At 42.5% G+C, this 20,929-nt stretch overlaps 1 protein-coding gene across 2 annotated transcripts in view; it reads left to right on the top strand.

Annotated features, from left to right (window-relative positions):
* MAN2A1 (mannosidase alpha class 2A member 1) overlaps nt 1-20,929 on the top strand; it is a 316,852-nt gene that overhangs the window by 79,510 nt on the left and 216,413 nt on the right. For both annotated transcript variants that reach the window (XM_075601938.1, XM_075601947.1), the window contains exon 4: nt 5,868-6,039. In XM_075601938.1, the coding sequence (XP_075458053.1) occupies nt 5,868-6,039 (172 nt within the window). The remainder of the gene's footprint in view (nt 1-5,867; nt 6,040-20,929) is intronic.

Here is a 20,929-nt window from a genome sequence, read left to right as displayed (position 1 = left end):
TACCACGTCAAGATCTAGCCAACTTCCAAAAAACGCTTATTAAATTTGTATGGAACAATAAAAAAGAAAAAACAGAATTAGAAGGGATATACTATATCGTCCAAAGGAGCTGGGAGGTTTGGCTATGCCAAATATTTTGAACTACTATAAGGCCGCCCAATTGGGGCTGATAGTTCAATGGTATGTCCCCCCAGCATCCAAAAGATGGATGGAGTTGGAGGCTAGTATGACCTCACCGATACCATTAGCAGATATAATCTGGCTAGACAAAAAAGACAGGCCAAAGAGTCTCAAATAACCAGATTCTAAAGCACTCCTGTGAAATATGGGACTCAATCAGGTTTAAGCTGAAACTCAGACAAAAAAAATTCCCTGATGATCCCTCTAGCGAACAACCATAATTTCTCCCCAGTATTCCATGAAACCTATCTAGACTGTTGTAGAGGTAAAAGCATTTCAATAGTTGTACAGGCAGTCCTCGTTTTACAACGCTTCGTTTTACAACGAATGGCTTATCCAATGCTATGCAATGCATACCTATGTTCATTTTTACAACGCCAAAACGGCTTATCCAACACTCTTACGACGTTTTGCAAAGTTGTTTGTGTATATAATATATATATATATTATACTATATAATATTTTATATTATGTTATATTATAAATATAATACAGTATATGCACTATATAATTTGTGTGTGCTGCATATCTTATTGTCTGCGTAAAATATTTTGTGTATTTTAGCATTAATAATGCCTTCAGGAACGGAACCTTTCATTTAAACAGTGTTCCTATGGGAAAACGTGTTTCGCTTTACAACGTTTCGCTATCCAACGCCATTTTGAGTAACGTATTGTGTCGGATAACCGAGGACTGCCTGTAGATCTATTCTCGCACTCTAAGGTACAAACGTTTCAAGAATTGCAGGAACAGCTTGAGCTGCCAAGCACAGATTTCTATCGCTATCAACAAGTTAGACACTTTATTGAGGAGAAGTTTGATCGGGACGACATACCGGATCTATTTTGAGAAAATGTGCACACAGGCCTCAGACAGGGCTAAAATTACATCATCTTTATACTATCATATTAACACTATAGGCTTGCAGGATACAGATGGATATATGTTGGCTTGGGAGAGAGAACTGGGGGAGGAAATTAAATGGGAAGACTGGCGGGACATATGGGAGGCGGCAGCCAAAGGGTCCACCTGCATTTTAATAAATTAAATCTAATAAATCCGAATATCTCCCCACTGTGTTGGAGAGGCTGCGGACAGAGAGGATCCCTGTCCCACATCTGGTTGGACTGCCCAAAAATTCAATCCCTATGGGAAAGTATATTTAGGCTTATCTTGAGGTCGAGATACCAAGAGAGCCATGGTTTCTACTACTAGGCAAACCAATAGAGGGTGTGAATGAAGCTGACTCAATTAATATGACATATTATTAGTGCAGTCAGATGTCTAGTTGCCAGGTGTTGGAGGCCGACAAATCCGCACACATACAGAAAAGTTAGGGAACAAATATATCCGATTTCATGATGATGGAGAATCTATCTAGAGGATTCCATGATTAAATTCCGGAGAGTCTGGGATTTCTTTCTATAACAGGGCTATACTGTATGTGCAGGAGCGGAGAGATGTAGCAGACTTTTGGGCCCCTTCCCCAAATGGAATGTTAGAAGTGTTAAGAATAGGAATATGATGCATAAATATATTGATATGTTGTGTTGAAGATTAGATGTTTATAATATGTGGTGACATCACCCCCACCCCCCTTTTTTTCACTCCTACCGCTTCCCCTGGTTTGTCTGTGTCCCTTACTCCATGTTATATGTTTCCTGCTATTAAAATGTTTTCTTTTATTATAATTTGTTGGCTCTAAATGTACAACACAGTATAATTAATGTGTTAAGAGCTAACTATAGATTACAATGTATCTATTATCTGTTAAAATGGATATTTTTGTGAAAATACAAATAAAGAGATTTAAAAAGAGTGGATAGCACCCAGCATGATTAGTCTCAATTCGCAATACAGTGTGCATGTATACACAAGATACTTTTAGGCACTCAAGATTCCTTGATCTCATGGCAGATTTTTATTTATTTATAAAATATTTTACCAGGAAGTAATACATTGAGAGTTACCTCTCGTTTTCAAGTATGTCCTGGGCACAGAGTAAAACAAATAATACATGGTTACAAGTACAGTTACATAATGAACAGGGTATACATTACATACAAGACATTGCGTGCACAGTTAAAGAAAATATATATTATGAGCGTATGAAACAGTTACAGACCAGGTTAAAATGTGAGACAGCCTTAGATTTGAAAGAACTTAAACTGGTGGTGGATGTGAGAGTCTCTGGTAGGTTGTTCCAGTTTTGGGGTGCACGGAAGGAGAAGGAGGAACGTCCGGATACTTTGTTGAGCCTTGGGACCATGAATAGTCTTTTGGAGTCTGATCTCAGGTGATAGGTGCTGCAAGTGGTAGGGGTGAGGCGCTTGTTCAGGTAGCTGGGTAGCTTGCCCATGAAGAATTTAAAGGCAAGACAGGAAAGGTGAACTTTGCGCCTAGACTCTAGTGTTGACCAATCTAGTTCTTTGAGCATTTCGCAGTGATGTGTGTTGTAGTTGTATTGGAGAACAAAACGACAAATTGATACCCAGTGAGTAGTCATGACCAAAGATCTATGTGTCCGCTCATCTATAGTTAAGTTCCTATTGTATCCTGCTCTCGCATGGTAGCGACTGTCTACGCCACCAAATGTACCCAGGGCAGCCGAAGCTCCACTGTCCGCACCTTCCAAATATCACAGGGTAACTTGCTGCAGCGTGGTAAGGCAATAGAAAAAGTAGAGGAACACCTTATAAAAATGATGAGGTAGAACATGAGGCCCCCCAGTAGAAGGGACTAGATACCACGGACCCCATGATTGATCCTAGGGAACATAGACACCAACACTACCAGGACTGAGCTGAAAGTGTTCTCAGGCACCTGCCACTTACCCCGGGTGCTGATCCCCATCCACCGGTATACGATTCTGCCAGGCCAGAGCTCTACCTGAAAAATGTAATTCACATTAGATTAGTAAGGTCATATTCTTTTAGACCACCTGGATGCAATGTACCCAGCTCCCGTATCCAGAATGCCTCCCTTTTCCTCATGAATTGAGACTCAGAGTCAGTCTAATGAATTACGTGACCGGTTCCTAAATTGGGGTTACAATATCAAGACCCTTAACCGAGCATATCATCGGGCACTACATAGTGACAGGGACACCCTCCTTTCTACAAAAGTACTGATCAAACTATCCGCTGTATCGGCACCTACAACGAGATGGTGGGCCAGAAAAATAATTTTCTCCCAACATTGGCACCTTCTACTTTCTGATGAAGATCTGGAGTAAGTACTCGGTCCTAGTCCAAACATAACCAGCAGACGATCTAACAAACTGCGTGATCAACTCATTCAGTCACCATCACGACACAGTGCTACTTACTGGCTTACCCCCATTAAGGGGATGTATAAATGCCAGGGTTGCAAGACGTGCAAACATGTCATTGGCAAATATTTTCACAATACCCAATGTTTTAATGTTAATACATTTATTTACTGTAGAACAACTAATGTGATTTACCTCATTACATGTAATTGTGGTATGAGGTACGTGGGAAAGACCACCAGGCAGTTACGCAGACTGGATCATGTTAATTCCATTAAACATGCCATTGACTCCCCAGTTGCTAGGCACGTCACACAAGATCATGATGGCCAAGAAACAAGATCGCAATGTTTAACTTTCATCGGCATTTAGCAATTGAAATGCCCAGCTTGAGGTGGCAATATTGACCAGATGCTACTCCGCATTGAGGCTGAGTGGATATACAAACTGAAAACACGTAGCCCTAATGGCTTGAATGATGGGTTTATTCATACCCCGTTCATTTGAACATCCGTGTTTGCTATTATTAAAATTATTTATTAGTTATCCCTTACAGCCTCATTTATATTTGGATGGTTTTGTTCTTTCTACTTTTGTTCCTTTTTATGTTAATCATTCATCCCTCCCCTTGTTTGTGAACTCTTGTCCATGGTATGACTATTTATTATAAGCATTTGATTTTCAATATTTGTGACTACAGGCATACCCTGGTTTAAGAAAACTCACTTTAAGTACACTCGCGAGTAAGGACGTATCGCCCAATAGGCAAACGGCATCTCACGCATGCGCCCGTCAGCACGTCCTGAACAGCAATACCAGCTCCCTACCTGTAGCAAAGCTGTGCGCAAGCAGGGAGACTATAAAGCCTGTTACAAACGCGTTGTTTACATCAGTTATGCACTTATATGAGGATTACAGTACAGTACGTGCATCGATAAGTGGAAAAAAGGCAGTGCTTCACTTTAAGTACATTTTCGCTTTACATACATGCTCCGGTCCCATTGCGTACATTAATGCGGGGTATGGCTGTATATTGCTTTATCTGAGGACAATAATTTTATAATGTCCTGTAGAACTGTAAATATGCATATAAAGAAAAAAAGACTTTTGACTGCATTACGTTTCACAATATGCATGGCTAGCAGGTAAACTTGTGCGTTATGCTTCATTTACAGGTCAGTGTCTGTGGTGGTGGTTGCATTGTGCCTCTCATTTTATCTCAGAGTGTGTGTGTGTGTGTGTGTGTGTGTGTGTGTGTGTGTGTATATATATACATATATATATATTTATATATATGATATATAAATCATCGCCTAACTTTTTGATTTTTTTTAAATTACTGTTATACTTACCCAAACCAACAAGTGTTCCTGGCGCAGATTGCAATGTGCAATACAAAGTGCCAATTTCCCCAGTGATTAACTAAACACTGATACCGCACAGTACTGCTCTCCCATAGACCATAACCCACTGTTCTACTTGCACTCAGTGATATGTTTTAAAATAATACTTTATTAAAAGTTATATTTTATATTCCTCGTGGTGTGCATTTAAGTTAATTTCTCAATTGTTTTTCTGATTCTCTTTCAGTTCGTATTTTGCAACCACTTACCATAACTTTTGCCTATTGCATTTCAGTCTACCAGTATGGTTATTAGTTGATCACTTCCTACCACTCCAAGCCTTTTTCCACATCTACAAATAAGAAACAAACGTTTGAAAGTAGTATTGCTGTATAGTGCAGGTTTATAGCGCCGTAAACCTGTTAATGCAGCATCTTAACAAAAACTAGTTACTTCATGACCTACTGTCAATAAATGACGAGTACATTACCACCTTTCCCGTACATATTTCTTTTATGTATTTTTGTCAAACATGTTTTTTTGCATATGTAACTATTTAGTATCATTTATTTGTAATAGGTGGATAAGAAAAACGTGCATGCATTTAACTTTTTCCATTTGTGGTTTTCAGACTGTATCTTCAAGAAAAAAGCCACATATGACTGGTCTTTTTGTTCATATGTTAATACAAAAACTGCCTGCAAATTTGCAGTTTATTTATACAGTACGGAAACATTTACATTAAAACATTAAATCGTGCTATTTGATTCACATATATTATGGGCTGCTTGGTAATAGCACTTTGAAATGCAGCAGTTAACCTAGAATCTTTCAAAACCTATATGTAAACTTAAAAGTACAATAGTGGACAGACAATTCAATGATGTGACAATAGCAGATACATTTCAGCATTTAGTTTTGGCACTTACTAAACCCTCTGCTTTAGGGAGAGTCAGCACCATGTTTAAATACAGTGCCCTTCTGTAGAACTGGGGTATTTATAAATAAACGCTATCACCCACATTTTCATGTACTGCAAGGTTTAAATTTGAATGTTAATTTCTGTTTCGTAGGTTGGCTGAAAACATTTGATGACTATTTCAAAGACCAAACGCAGCACATTCTCAATAATATGGTTGTGAAGCTTCAGGAAGAAAAGGGAAGAAAGTTCATTTGGTCTGAGATCTCCTACTTCTCCAAGTGGTGGGATGGAATAGATGACCAGAAAAGAGATGCTGTTAAAAGGTAAGTGTTGAGGATGCTTAGGTTCTTGGTGAAAAGGACAGTTTGACAAAAATAAAAAATTGATTAATAAAGAATGTAAAACCAACCTGAAACACATTAGTTAGTTTTGGTCCTAGAGAGAAGAGTACCTTTAAAGCCATTCATATATAGTTAAAATACATATGTTTTATAACATTTCATTCTCATCCAAATGACATGCTTCATGATATAAATCTCCAGTAGTTTAACTTGCAGAAGATGCAACATTTACAAAAAAAAAAAAATGCTTTATAATTTTGTCCAAATCACTTAATATTTTGAAAAATTATTTTCTAGATATATATTTATATATATTTTATGCCATAACTAGCCATTAGCCCAGGGGTGCGCAAAATGTTCTGGGGGAGGTGGCTCGGCACTTACAGAGCATCAAAGCATTTAAATTAAATGGAGGCCTGGCACGCGCTCCCCATGCAAGTCCCTTACCTGGTCTTCGTCTTCTGGTGACGCGTCACATGACACATGACAACGTGACGTCATGACATCGTGATGTCTAAAAATGCCGACGATCGGGTATTGGGGGAGGATGGGGAGAGCAGGCAGGGGGGCGCAGACTAAAAGGTTTGCGCACCCCTGCATTAGCCTATAACCAATGCAGCAGTCATTTTTTAATTCATAGTTGTAGTTACTGTGCTTTCTTAAACTTATGCTTTATGGACTATATCTTTAAAGCCATTAAACATTTGTTGTTCGCAGACTGGTGGTGTGACCACATGATTTGCTTGTAGCTCCACTTCTGTTTGTGTTGGAAATCTAGGATTTATGCCATGACATCCCTTGTATGTCTGAATGGCCGAGGTGTGCCATCCTTCTCAGCGTTTAGGATATCCTGTAAAGGGTATCATGTTAAACTACGAAACAAACTTTAAAAAGTGTTAGACAATATTTGCAATGTTTTGCTGTACATTGATTATAGCATGTTGCTTTGTTGCTTAAATTTTTTATTTATTAAAATGGTGTACTTTTTACAATCAATATACTGTAGGCACCTAACAAACAGATGTGATTTTATAATTAAGGATATCGGTTTTTGGTGTTTATTTTTTTGTTTTTCCGGTGTCTTCATTCTATTAAAAATAAAATGTTTAAGTGTTTACATAAGAATAAAATTTGAACACATTTGAATTTGGAATTTATCAGTGCACATCTTTTAATTTTCATACTTTCTCTGGGTTGCCTTTGTATCCTGTCTGTGGCTGGGTTGCTACTGGAGGTCTAATTCAATAAGAAATTCGGCTTCACTGCCAGTTAAAACAGATAATTCCCAGAGGTGCAAGATAATTAGTTGGTGTTTTTCGGTTCGGAATTCCTGGATACAACCCTTTCAATACACTAGGAGCCCTCCACTCTCTTTTATACTGTTACATTGTAGATGAGGTTAAAAAGAAATGTTCATTGTGTTAAAGCCATGTTACGATGATGGAGATACACTCTTATATTTGTATTTACAATATATTGATCCAAGTGAAAACAATTAAAATCACCATTTACACATTATCCAGTTACAGTATGTCTCATAAGGGGAAACATAAATTCCTTCCCTACTCCAGTAATGGCGATCAGATTTCTCCCTGAATCAGCAGCTTTCCTATGTTTACATATTTGTTATAGCACTATACTGTACACTATACCTTTCCATTCTAAATGTGTAACTTTTTCTCAAAGCTATTGTATCTGCTATTACAGTCTCCGTGGGTAATACATTCCTTTGTTGCTAGTAAAATCTACTTTCCTCCAACCTTAAGGGATGACCCATGTCGTTTGTACTGCCCTTGGGATGAATAGTTATTTTGAAAGCTTGTATTGTCCCCGAATATAATTGCATATCCCCTCTAAGGCTGTGTCCCCGCTAGCGCTTTGTGCAAAGTGAATTCTCAAGTCCCCGCTCACGCGGCTCGGGCACGCACGCTCCCCCAAGCTTGGCACTTGGGAAGTAAAAAAAAAAAAAAAGTGTTCGAAGCGCGCTCAATAGGCCCTCCATGCAACACCCCCCCCGTGCGCGCTCGCAAAATTCGACGAACACCAACGTTCATGCTTGGAGAGTTGGTGACCTCACGACTCAAGCATGAGCGCGGTCCGCGCCAGCGGGGCCGCAGCCTTAGATGCTTTCGTCTAACGTAAACAGACCTAATCCTCCTCATATGTCAGACCTTCCATGCCCTTTATTCATTTGGTGGCTCTTCCCTGAACTTTTTTCAGTTCATAATGTCTTTTTTATGGAGTGATGCCCAAAACGGTACTTTATATTTATGGTGTGGTCTTGCTAAGGATTTATACAGTGGCATAATTATGCTTTCGTCCCTTTCATCCATGCGATGTTTGTTGCCAAAATCTTGGTGTACTGTTTAACGTTAATCTAAGGCTACGCTTATAGTTCTGGCGAAATCGACGCGACGGTCGCTGGAAAATCAAATAGAGATGACTTCCAGCGATGGCGATCAATCCGTATCGCCGTTGCATCGCGCTTACTATAAGCGCACGCGACGGCGGCAATGCATTTGTTTTGCCGTCGCTGTCGCCGGCACTATAAGCGCAGCTTAAGAAAGCAATACAAATTAATTCAAATAAAAAAATGTCCTATCGATTTACAATGTGCATTATGTAATTATTAAGGATGTGATCCATAAATTGCATCCTAAAATGTATTGTACTAATTAAAGAAGCAAAAACATACTTTTTACATTGATTTTATGAAGGATAGTATTTATTCAGTCAAATATTGAGATTTTTGTTAACCAGCAGAAAGAAAAATGCAACATAATTTCCAAATGTTTGCATGCTAACTGTTTAGTATACCATGCACAACTTAATAGTTTGGTTGCAACTGTAGTACTTTTAGGTACCGTATTTCCTCGATTCTAAGACGCACTTTTTTCCCCAATTTCACATCTCTGAAATAGGGGTGCGTTTTAGAATCGATGTACTAAAAAAAAAAAAAAAAAAACCTGCTTGGGGGCGCTGCAGACGGAGGGCGTGCAGCTTTCAGCGTTTTAACAAAAAGCGCGGTAGCCGTCTGCTTGAACCACGGCCCCCCGCCCGCTCTCCCCCTTGTCTCAGTTGGTTGCTTGAAGTGCTGGCCCCCCCTCTGCGACCCACAGCAGTGCGGCTGTAGCGGCACCACCAGCTGACCGTCCCTGACTGCTACTCACAGCTTCCAGCCCCACGAGCCCTCTGCTACTCACAGCTTCCAGCCCCACGAGCCCTCTGCTACTCACAGCTTCCAGCCCTCTGCTACTCACAGCATCCAGCCCTCTGCTACTCACAGCTTCCAGCCCTCTGCTACTCACAGCATCCAGCCCTCTGCTACTCACAGCATCCAACCCTCTGCTACTCACAGCATCCAGCCCTCTGCTACTCACAGCATCCAGCCCTCTGCTACTCACAGCTTCCAGCCCTCTGCTACTCACAGCTTCCAGCCCTCTGCTACTCACAGCTTCCAGCCCTCTGCTACTCACAGCATCCAGCCCTCTGCTACTCACAGCTTCCAGCCCTCTGCTACTCACAGCTTCCAGCCCTCTGCTACTCACAGCATCCAGCCCTCTGCTACTCACAGCTTCCAGCCCTCTGCTACTCACAGCTTCCAGCCCTCTGCTACTCACAGCTTCCAGCCCTCTGCTACTCACAGCATCCAGCCCTCTGCTACTCACAGCTTCCAGCCCTCTGCTACTCACAGCTTCCAGCCCTCTGCTACTCACAGCTTCCAGCCCTCTGCTACTCACAGCATCCAACCCTCTGCTACTCACAGCTTCCAGCCCTCTGCTACTCACAGCTTCCAGCCCTCTGCTACTCACAGCTTCCAGCCCTCTGCTACTCACAGCTTCCAGCCCTCTGCTACTCACAGCTTCCAGCCCTCTGCTACTCACAGCTTCCAGCCCCATGAACCCTCCGCCCCCCCCTCTGCTACTCACAGCTTCCTGCCCCATGAACCCTCCGCTCCCCCCCTCTGCTACTCACAGCTTCGGCTGCCAGCCCCACGAGCCCTCCGACCCCTCCCTTGTCTCTGTCACTCTGTGTGTGTATGTGTCTCTCTCTGTGTGATTCTCTGTCACTCTGTGTGTGTATGTGTCTCTCTCTGTGTGATTCTATCACTCTGTGTGTGTATGTGTCTCTGTGTATGTGTGTGTCTCTGTCACTCTGTGTGTGTGTATGTGTCTCTCTCTGTGTGATTCTCTGTCACTCTGTGTGTGTTTGTGTCTGTGTGTGTGTGTGTCTCTGTCACTCTGTGTGTGTGTATGTGTCTCTCTCTCTGTGTGATTCTCTGTCACTCTGTGTGTGTGTATGTGTCTCTCTCTGTGTGTCTGTTACTCTGTGTGTGTTTGTGTATGTGTCTCTGTGTGTGTTTGTCTCTGTCACTCTGTGTTTGTGTATGTGTCTCTATGTGTGTCCCCCTCCCCACCACTGTCTCCCTCCCCCCCTCCCCTCCACTGTCTCCCTCCCCCCTCCCCTCCACTGTCTCCCTCCCCCCTCCCCTCCACTGTCTCCCTCCCCCCCTCCCCTCCACTGTCTCCCTCCCCCCCTCCCCTCCACTGTCTCCCTCCCACCCTCCCCATCCACTGTCTCCCTCCCACCCTCCCCATCCACTGTCTCCCTCCCACCCTCCCCATCCACTGTCTCCCTCCCACCCTCCCCATCCACTGTCTCCCTCCCACCCTCCCCATCCACTGTCTCCCTCCCACCCTCCCCATCCACTGTCTCCCTCCCACCCTCCCCATCCACTGTCTCCCTCCCACCCTCCCCATCCACTGTCTCCCTCCCACCCTCCCCATCCACTGTCTCCCTCCCACCCTCCCCATCCACTGTCTCCCTCCCACCCTCCCCATCCACTGTCACCCTCCCACCCTCCCCATCCACTGTCTCCCTCCCACCCTCCCCATCCACTGTCTCCCTCCCACCCTCCCCATCCACTGTCTCCCTCCCACCCTCCCCATCCACTGTCTCCCTCCCACCCTCCCCATCCACTGTCTCCCTCCCACCCTCCCCATCCACTGTCTCCCTCCCACCCTCCCCATCCACTGTCTCCCTCCCACCCTCCCCATCCACTGTCTCCCTCCCACCCTCCCCATCCACTGTCTCCCTCCCACCCTCCCCATCCACTGTCTCCCTCCCACCCTCCCCATCCACTGTCTCCCTCCCACCCTCCCCATCCACTGTCTCCCTCCCACCCTCCCCACCCACTGTCTCCCTCCCACCCTCCCCACCCACTGTCTCCCTCCCACCCTCCCCACCCACTGTCTCCCTCCCACCCTCCCCACCCACTGTCTCCCTCCCACCCTCCCCATCCACTGTTACCCTCCCCCCTCCCCTCCACTGTCTCCCTCCCCCCCTCCCCTCCACTGTCTCCCTCCCCACCTCCCCTCCACTGTCTCCCTCCCCTCCACTGTCTCCCTCCCCTCCTCCCCTCCACTGTCTCCCTCCCCTCCACTGTCTCCATTCTTCCCCATCCCCTTCTCCCCATCCCCTTCTCCCCATCCCCTTCTCCCCATCCCCTTCTCCCCCATCCTCTTCTCCCCCATCCCCTTCTACCCCCATCCCTCCATTCCCTCCTTTCTCCCCCCCTTCCCTCCTTTCTCCCCCCCCTTCCCCCATTTCCCACCTCCTTCCCTCCTTCCCCCCCCCTTCCCTCCTTTCCCCCCCTTCCCTCCTTTCTCTCCCCCCCTTCCCTCCTTTCTCTCCCCCCTTCCCTCCTTTCTCTCCCCCCCTTCCCTCCTTTCTCTCCTTCCTCCCCCCATCCATTCTCTCTCTGCTCATCCGATACTGTCTCTCTCTCTCCCCATTCTGTGTCTGCCTCTCTCTAGTGCAGATAAATGTATGCTACTGTTTGCTTAAAAAAATAAAAAAATCTGCACATTTAATATATTGGGTTTTTTTTTTCCACAATTTTTTTATTAAATCAAGGGTGCGTCTTAGAATCGATGGCGTCTTAGAATCGAGGAAATAGGGTAATTAAAATAACAGGACCAGTGACACAATCATGTTTGAGATTTGAGTCCTAATATATAATTAGGTTTTGAAATGTAAGTACTGAATGAACATGTAAGATTGAGTACACTTTACATATGGTTGTTTTACGACCTTCAGCATCTGTGACACATAGTTATGGAAATGAGTGGAGTACAATGAATGCTGGGTTTATTTCAAGATTACTTCAAGCATCCGTTTCTGTTTTTCTAAATGTAATTACATTAACGGGAAATGAAGATTTTCTTAACTAACAAACAAGTTAATGATTTATGAAGCTGAAGGACACAAGATAAACATTTATTTTTTAGCTAATCATTCTGAAAAACAAATGTAATCAGTTACAGTACTGTATGCTCATGAAGGATAGCATTAGTTATATGAATAGATTATGCTTTTCAAGATTATTGCATATGAGTAATAGTGGGCGTTTAAATTAGGCACACATCTTGAAATTTTTAAACGTCAGTCTAAGGCTTGGTCCCCGGTACATGCTGCAGTGCGCTATGGCGTGCGCTGCAGGGACAAGAACCGCCCCTCAATGGGGCTGGGCCCACTAGCTAACTTGGCCGCCGCGTTGCACGACCAGTTTTTCCTGAAGACAGTCAAATTGTCTCCAGTACTGGTGACGAGCGCAGTGACCACGCCCCCAACGGTTCAGCCAATGAGGGCGCGTGCAGCACTGGCCCGGGGCCATAGCCTAAAGGTGCAGACATTAGGATCAAATTGAATGAATACCAGTGCTTTGTTAAATAGGTTAAAACTAGTTACCTTAAATCACACTTATCCAGACAGTGCTTATAAACATAACCTGAAGTTAGTGGCTTTATTGGCTTTATACCTGTTTTCTCACTCCATCATTGTTACATTTCTTATTTGGAACTTCGATATGGAGTTAGTACCTATAAATCTTAATTTGAGTGGAGCATATGAGATTGACCAATGTCCCATTAACGAATAAACCCTGATCTGCAAGAAATACGTTTTCAGGCCCTGGTTGATCTCTGGTTCTGAAAATGCTGCGTTTCCTATCCTGTAACAATAAAATAAATACTTGTTTAACACATGAAAAAATAAATGAAACATCTAGTTTCGATTGGATTATGTTAGTGATAACTTTAATAAAACATATTACAGAAACAATCCAACAAATTATGGTGTTCCGGGAGAAGTAATGGTCAAAGAGATCAGAAATAAGTTTTCTTTGACTTCAGTGTTCCACATTCATTAACTTGACTACTGTTTGCATGTCTATCTAGCGCTACCAATGTATGCAGCACTTTACAGGATTATACTTCAGGTAGTGAGCTAATATATCAGTTTTATGCAAATATAGAAGTTACACAAGTTAATTAAACAAGGAATTAGGGAGTCCCTGCTATACTGATTTAACAACCTAAATTGGGTGAATTACAGAATAAAATAAGAACAAGTGCAGTAGAGATCATATTTGAGGGTACAAGGAGTAGCATTAAGTCTCTACATTAATGATTAGCTTTGCTGAAAAGGTGAGCTTTAGGTGTGACTTGATGGGAAAGGCATATGATGGGTGTGGTGGAGGAAGGGAATCCCACAGGTAGGGAGGCAAAATGGAATATTTGAGATGACTGTGTGATAGAGGCAAGTGAAGAGAAGGAGCCAGCCTTCAGAAGAGTTTAAGGGAGTGTTGTAGAGAGAGATTAGAGCTGAGATGTATAATGGGGTTGGAGACTGTAGTGCCTTGAAGAGGAAGTCAATTTGTATAGCTCCTGCAGAGGTTGATGGGGAGCAATTTTTAGGGATTTCAGGAGGAAAGGGCAAACAGATCTAGAAATGAGAACTGTTGCAGCAATGTTTTGGATAGATTGAGTATAGATTTTGAATGCAGGAAGTTCAGAGAGGAGATGGTTGCAATAGTCAAGTCGGGAGGAAAGCATGGAATGCATGACTTAAGTTGTGGAGCAACAGAGGAATGGGTGGATTTTTGCAATGTTGTAGAGTCAAAATCAACAAGATTAAGCAACGTTATAAATGTGAATGGAAGAGGAAAGGGAGGAGTCAAATATTACACTTAAACACTGTCTTTGGGAGACTGGATACATGGTTTGGTTATGGACTGACAGAAAATTTTGCAGTTGGGCGTGGTGTAGATGGGATTATGATGAGTTATGTTTAGACACATGACTGTACATTTCAGGCATTTGAGGTCCATTCAGTCTGGAATTGCAGAGGGATAATTCGTGAATTGGGACTGGGTTTCATGAGTAAACTAAGAGGTTTAAAGACACAGTTGCCATCTGGGTAGACGTGATCGTTAAAACCAATGTTGCCAATGAGATCACCAAATGAGTATGTATATAGAGAGAACAGTAATGATCCCAGGGCAGAGCTTTGAGGTGTAACAACAGACCTGTTAACAGGAAAAGAGTATGAACTAAGAATGGAGACATGGAAAGAGCCTTTAGAAAGATACAAAGTGATTGTAGAAGTAGAGAGTGGCTGACGTGTCAAAAGCAGCAGAGACGTCAAGTAAAATTGAGTGGCGCCATGGAGACTTTGCAATGTGTAGATTATTAGCTACTTTGGTAAGGGCTGTTTCTATGAAATGAGTGCGTTGGAAGCCAGATTGCAGTTGATCTTAGAGGTTGATCAAATTGTATAAGAGTAAATAGACCAGATGTTCAAGAAGTCTGTACACAAGGCAGTGCAAATACTTGGCAATAGTAAGGGAGGGAAGTATGATCAAGGGTGGTGTTTGATAGGCGTGACTTTTGCATGCTTTTAAATGCAGAGGGAAAGGTGCTGGAGTTGAGCTGTGTTGAAAAATGTGTTGTAGAATAGGGAACAGAGGGGGGAGTAAGATGTCAGATGAGACGAGTGGGGACGTGGTCAGGATTGCACGGAGTTGTAGGAGAGGAGGATAGTAGCTGAGATGATTCCAGTTCTGTGACAGGTGTTAGAGAGGTGCTGGGAAGCAGAGTAGTTTTTTGAAATAATGAATACTTGAGGTGTAGTTGAGAGAGAAACTAGTAGAAGAAAGTCGCAGGATGGAGTCAAAGATAAGTGTGTGAGTTTGATTTGGGATTAAATTAGTGTAGTTCGTTGAAGTAGTGGAGAAATTCAGCGAGCGTACGAGATTTTCTCTGGAAGCATATACTGTATTGGCCCAAATATAGTGCTACAGGTGCAGCCACCAAGATTTGACCACTTGTCGCCCAAAATGTTGAGATTTCACTGAAAAAACTTGCGAGGTAGCCGAAAACTGACATCATGGCCCATCAGATTAACACAGCGGGGGTCGCTGCGTTTGAATGGGTCTCGCCCTGTGTGAATCCTACCGGATTCTACCTGTCTGTAAGAGACGCGCAGTCGGAGACTGAATCAGTCACTCTAACAGGTGATCGCAGGGTTTTTATTTTAATATTACAATATTGTAGCAGGGTTATCCAGAGCTCAACCACACTGATTTCCGGTCCGGGGACCCCCTGCTTCCGAATTACAGGCCCCATTATGGGGTGATGGTATCCCAGTGGCCATGTTTAAATTCTCCCCCGTCATGGCCCACGTGATCTGGGGATTTAAACAAACCAGAGGGATACCAGCACCCCATAACGGGGCCTGTAACTCGGGAAGCATTGGGTCCCCTAACCTGAAATCAATGCGGTTCAGCTCCGGAGACCCTCTGCTACAATACGTTAATATTAAAATAAAATAAAAGCAGCAAAATTATCTTAGCGGTTAACCACTAAGTCAAAGAAGGGGTTAAGCAGACTACCAGGTTTATTGGGGGCAGAGGGATTTAGTGAAGGGGGTAATTGCCCCAGGGTGGGTGGTTAGGCCTATTGGGTGGGCCTTGGGCGGGGTTAACCCCTTCATTACCTTAACAGTAGTAACTGCTATGGTAATGACACGGTTAACTCCTCTCACTGCCCACCTGTGAGGCCTAGCTACCCACCCTGGGGCAATTACCCCCTTCACTCAATCCCTCTACCCCCAATAAACATTACAATACAAGACAAAATATATTGAACACCTGGCGCCTCCCCCCCATACAGTAATGGGCAAAATCACTATAATCCATATCTGGATAATAGCTTCTTTGACCAGCCAGCTTATACTGTAGTAAATTAAAGTTCTACTTATCCCTTCCAGGATGAAGACCCTCCTCGTCCTCCTCGTCTTCCTCTTCTTCAGTGGGCACTAACAAAAAATAAATAAAAATAACTGCTAGCCACTAACCCCTTAATCACCGTAGCAGTTATTAACCACTAAGGTAATTAAGGCGTTAACCCCCCCCCCTCCCACTAACCACCCTCCCCAGGGTACCTACCCCCAGCTCCTCTAGCCATTGATAGGCACAATTGCCTATGGGCATGAGCTGCCACTATGCCAGTCAATATGCAACTTGCCAATCTCAAAAACAAGCCTCAAATTAAAACCACATTCAATTTCCATTAAAAAAAAATGCCAATAAACCAATTAATTGACACAGTGGCACACCCATGCTCCATGGGCATGAGTTGCCACTATGCCAGTCAATATGCAACCTGCCAATCTAAAAAAAAACAAGGCATTACAATAAATAAAATGTCAATCTACACAATGATGTGCACAGTGGCACACCAATGGCCTATGGCATGGATCGAATTTTGGTGGCTTGCATCTATTTGTTTTTTTCCTAAAAATGTCCTTCCGAAAACTTTACTCTTATTATATACGCAGCCTAACACTTATTTATTTTTCATGTACAACACCTTCAAAACGTTAGGGTTGTATCATGTGCGAGGCCGTACTATGTTCGGGCCAATACGGGTTAGGGAAATGCTAAAATGATCCTGACAATCTTGCCTCTAAGGGGAGAATGTGGAGTTTGGTGGTCAAGAGATGGTGGCCACCTGCAAAGAGGGTGGGGGAGAAAAGTTGAACGGTGTGTATTCCTCCAAAGAGGAAAATTAAGGAAAGGAGAATAGAAAGCAATTGGTACCGAAGGTGAGAATATCTTACACTCCCACACTGATAACAGGACAAGGGGGCAGGAGGTTTGGGTGAAATAACGATCACTATACAAAATGGGCTTTATTGGAGAGTCTGAAGAAAAAAATTCTGATAAAACAAAAAGGTTCAAATCAGAGAGTGGGAGCAGACACAATCATGCACTGTCAACAGCTTGCTAGGGAGGCAGTGAACATTACAATTTTTACTGCAATGTACTTAGATGAATCTAATACTCTAAAAATAGGAAGCTAGGCTTCCTGTTGTTTCTGGTAGTTACTTTTTTGTTTGAGGGGAAACAATGTAGTGAGAAACATCTGCTTAATGGGTGCGTCGCTTCTTGGGCTATTGCAAAGAAGGTAAAATAAGATTGTCGCACTTGGACAGATTGGTGTAGCAAAAAAGGTTATTAGTCTGTCCAGGAAACACCCTTTACTTTAGTTTTTACTATGTTTTTTTTAATGTGGACCATTTGGCACATTGCTAGTTAGAGATTCAAAGTGTGCTAATGGGCTTAATGAATGAATGGCCTTAGTTTTTTTTAGATTGGCTTATTGTTCATCTTATTTTGCATTGCCATCTAATACAATTATGAACAACCACGGTTTGGTAGACTTGTACAATATAAATAGCAATTTCAAGTGATGTATATCAGTTTTGCTGGGGTCTGAGTCAATATGCAGCAGCAAAAAAAACCGAGAGATATCAATCTGCACATCCCTTTGTGATAGGATGAGCGGCCTGTCACTTACACAGGGACAGCCAATAAAATTGCACATCTCTCCCCCTCTGCTAGATTGGGTGGCCTCTCACTCAACCAGGAATTTTAATGGCAGAGGGAGAGTGACAGCTGTTAATGTCGTAATTAATGTAGGCTGCACATCTCTCCCCGTCTGTGATAGACTAGATTGCCTGTCACTCACCCAGAGGAAGCCAGTGATTTACCATTCAGTTTCAACGCTTTCCCATATTATTGGCTTTTTCAATGACCATCAATAAGTCAGAAGGCCAACCGTTTGATAAAATATGCCTTTACCTACCCAAACCTGTTTTTAGTCATGGATAGGGATATATAGAGAAAAAAGGGGGAGCACAGGTTGAAGAATTTGGGGTATCTAGAGTATCTAAATAGATATTTGTGGGTGTGCTTGAAAGATATATTAAATCACTTACACGGCCTTGTGTAAATGCTCTCACAGCAAGGTTTACTTGTCTTAGTGTTCTCTTGGTCGGTTGCCTTCTTCTTTTCAGGACTTGGTTTTCTTTCTGGATATCTTCAATAGTCCTCGGCTATCAATGTGGATGTCTCCCTCGGAGTGAACAGATTGAAAAACAGTGGTTTAGAGGGGAATACAGACAGTACTGATCAAGTCCAATTTTTTAGCTCTAAATGCATATATATATATATAAAGGCAGTAATTACTGCCAGCACTCACACGGGCTAGTGTGAGTACAATCCTAGGGGAAGGTATCTTTTTATCCAAATCTGGTCTTTACACGTAGTGATCTATAGGTGTAATAAGGGTCCAGTATTTAGTGATATATATAAATCAAAGAGAAAACCAGGAAGAAGCTCACAAACCTGCAAAGAAGAAAAGGAGACTTTAAAGATAAAGATACCTTGATGTGTATTTACTCACACAAGGCCGTGTGAGTATTATTTGATTTATATATATCACTAAATACTGGACCCTTATTACACCTATAGATCACTACGTGTAAAGACCAGATTTGGATAAAAAGATACCTTCCCCTAGGATTGTACTCACACTAGCCCGTGTGAGTGCTGGCAGTAATTACTGCCTTTATATATATATATATATGCATTTAGAGCTAAAAAATTGGACTTGATCAGTACTGTCTGTATTCCCCTCTAAACCACTGTTTTTCAATCTGTTCACTCCGAGGGAGACATCCACATTGATAGCCGAGGACTATTGAAGATATCCAGAAAGAAAACCAAGTCCTGAAAAGAAGAAGGCAACCGACCAAGAGAACACTAAGACAAGTAAACCTTGCTGTGAGAGCATTTACACAAGGCCGTGTAAGTGATTTAATATATCTTTCAAGCACACCCACAAATATCTATTTAGATACTCTAGATACCCCAAATTCTTCAACCTGTGCTCCCCCTTTTTTCTCTCTATATCCCTGTACAAATAAGGATCCTGGATAAGGATCCTATTGGGGTCTGAGCCATAGGACAAGAAGACGAACCAGAGGGGACCTTTGTCTATAAGGTTGTAAAGTTCATTATCACATCGCCCCTGTTCTTAAGAACTCAATCAGGGAGCGCCCGGGTTTTTCTCTGTTTTTTTAGTCATGGATAATTATATGTTGCTGTATCAAGAGTAAGATCGTTTGATTCACTTAATGTAGTGTCGGAAAAACTCAGAAATTGGCAATTGAGTCTTTAGAGAAATCTTTGATTTAAAAAATATAAGTAAAATAAATATAATGGGACAATGTTTAATAACCTTTCAGATCTCCTAGATTGGCGTATGTTACACTAGGTACCGCTAGTATTTTATATTCACCCAGGTTGCATACCCTTAAGAGAAACTGACGTTTATAGGCATTTCCTCCAAGGACGATTTTTATTTGAATTTTTTTTTTTATGGGTATGAAGCAGGGGGTCTCTAGCTGAACCCTGCTTAACAAGATACTAATCTAGGTGAATTATACCAAGGGCATCCTGGTTTGCACCTGTGTGCTGCCATTGTCAATTCTGCATCTCTCACATTCTGTGATGTTATGTATGACTTTGCTTCTGACAGGGACCATTTGACAACATTAGGAGAACATACTTCAATTAATATTGTATTTTATTACAATCACAACATTTTAAAACTTTTTAAAGGTATTTTTGTTTTTATCAATGATATATCAACAGTGCATTTCCACTGCTAATGAATTTAGGAACACTGTATTTTTCTGTAATTTATGGAAAGCCAAAAGGTCTGTGAAATTAGATTGAGGTCTAGGATTCAAGCAATTAACGTGCTGTTTGTATCAAGTGGGGAGTTAGAATCAGGAGTGGGAACAAGGAAAGTGTGAAACAAGGTACAGTGGCGGCCGCCTTTACCCTAGTGCGGCCGTAGCGGCGAAACTCTGATAACCGCGGGTAGATGCAGTATGTTTTTTTTCTGCAGTGTATTGCGGTATTTTAGCGCTAGTAATACAGTATTAGCATTTTATTAGCGCTGTCTGCAATACTGCAACACCGTCTAAAAACTCAGGGGGGCATTCGCGAGCTTTTGTCTTCGAAGTCTATTACTTTAGCCGTTCAACCTACGTCAGTACACGGTCTGCGTGTGTGCGCGCGCAGTAATTGTAAATTTGCATATTTATACATGCATGTGCAGTGCTGTATGTCTCATTTGAAAATTGTTGAAACGCATAGGCGTGTGCTGTAACAGTATCACATTTCGGCATATATAGCGCTCTCCCTTCGCTCGCCCCCGCACACACAGGAGAATTTACTGCACTGCAGTATTTCAACTTCTTATCTTATCTACAGTACAGTACACCTCTCCCACACCATTCCTTTGAATGTGTGTCTTTCTGGTTTCAATCACATTCCTTCTTGATAGCTGATGATTACTGCGTATGCGTCTGTAACTTCACCACTGCTTGCTTGCGAAGTTCAGGAGTGAGTGACCAAAAAAAATAAAAAATTTCTCCTCATTTTTTATTTTTATTTTTTCCACAAGCCTGCCTAAACCATCTTGATATTACGATTTTCAATCTGTGCTGTAGCTTTTGACTGCGACACTGTGCGTTTGACTGCACATGGTTGATTTGTGTGTTTTTTATGTATTTAGGGGTGTAGGGATCAAATTATTATGATGACCTGCCTTTTGAAAATATGCCATTTCTTTGAACTGCAGTACAGGTAATCCTTAATGCAGCTGTACCCTGT

The sequence above is a fragment of the Ascaphus truei genome, chromosome 1 (genome assembly GCF_040206685.1).
Source record: "Ascaphus truei isolate aAscTru1 chromosome 1, aAscTru1.hap1, whole genome shotgun sequence".
NCBI classification, from domain to species: Eukaryota; Metazoa; Chordata; class Amphibia; order Anura; family Ascaphidae; genus Ascaphus; species Ascaphus truei.
Note: the sequence above shows the minus strand (reverse complement) of the source record. Positions and strands in the feature narration are given on the sequence as shown.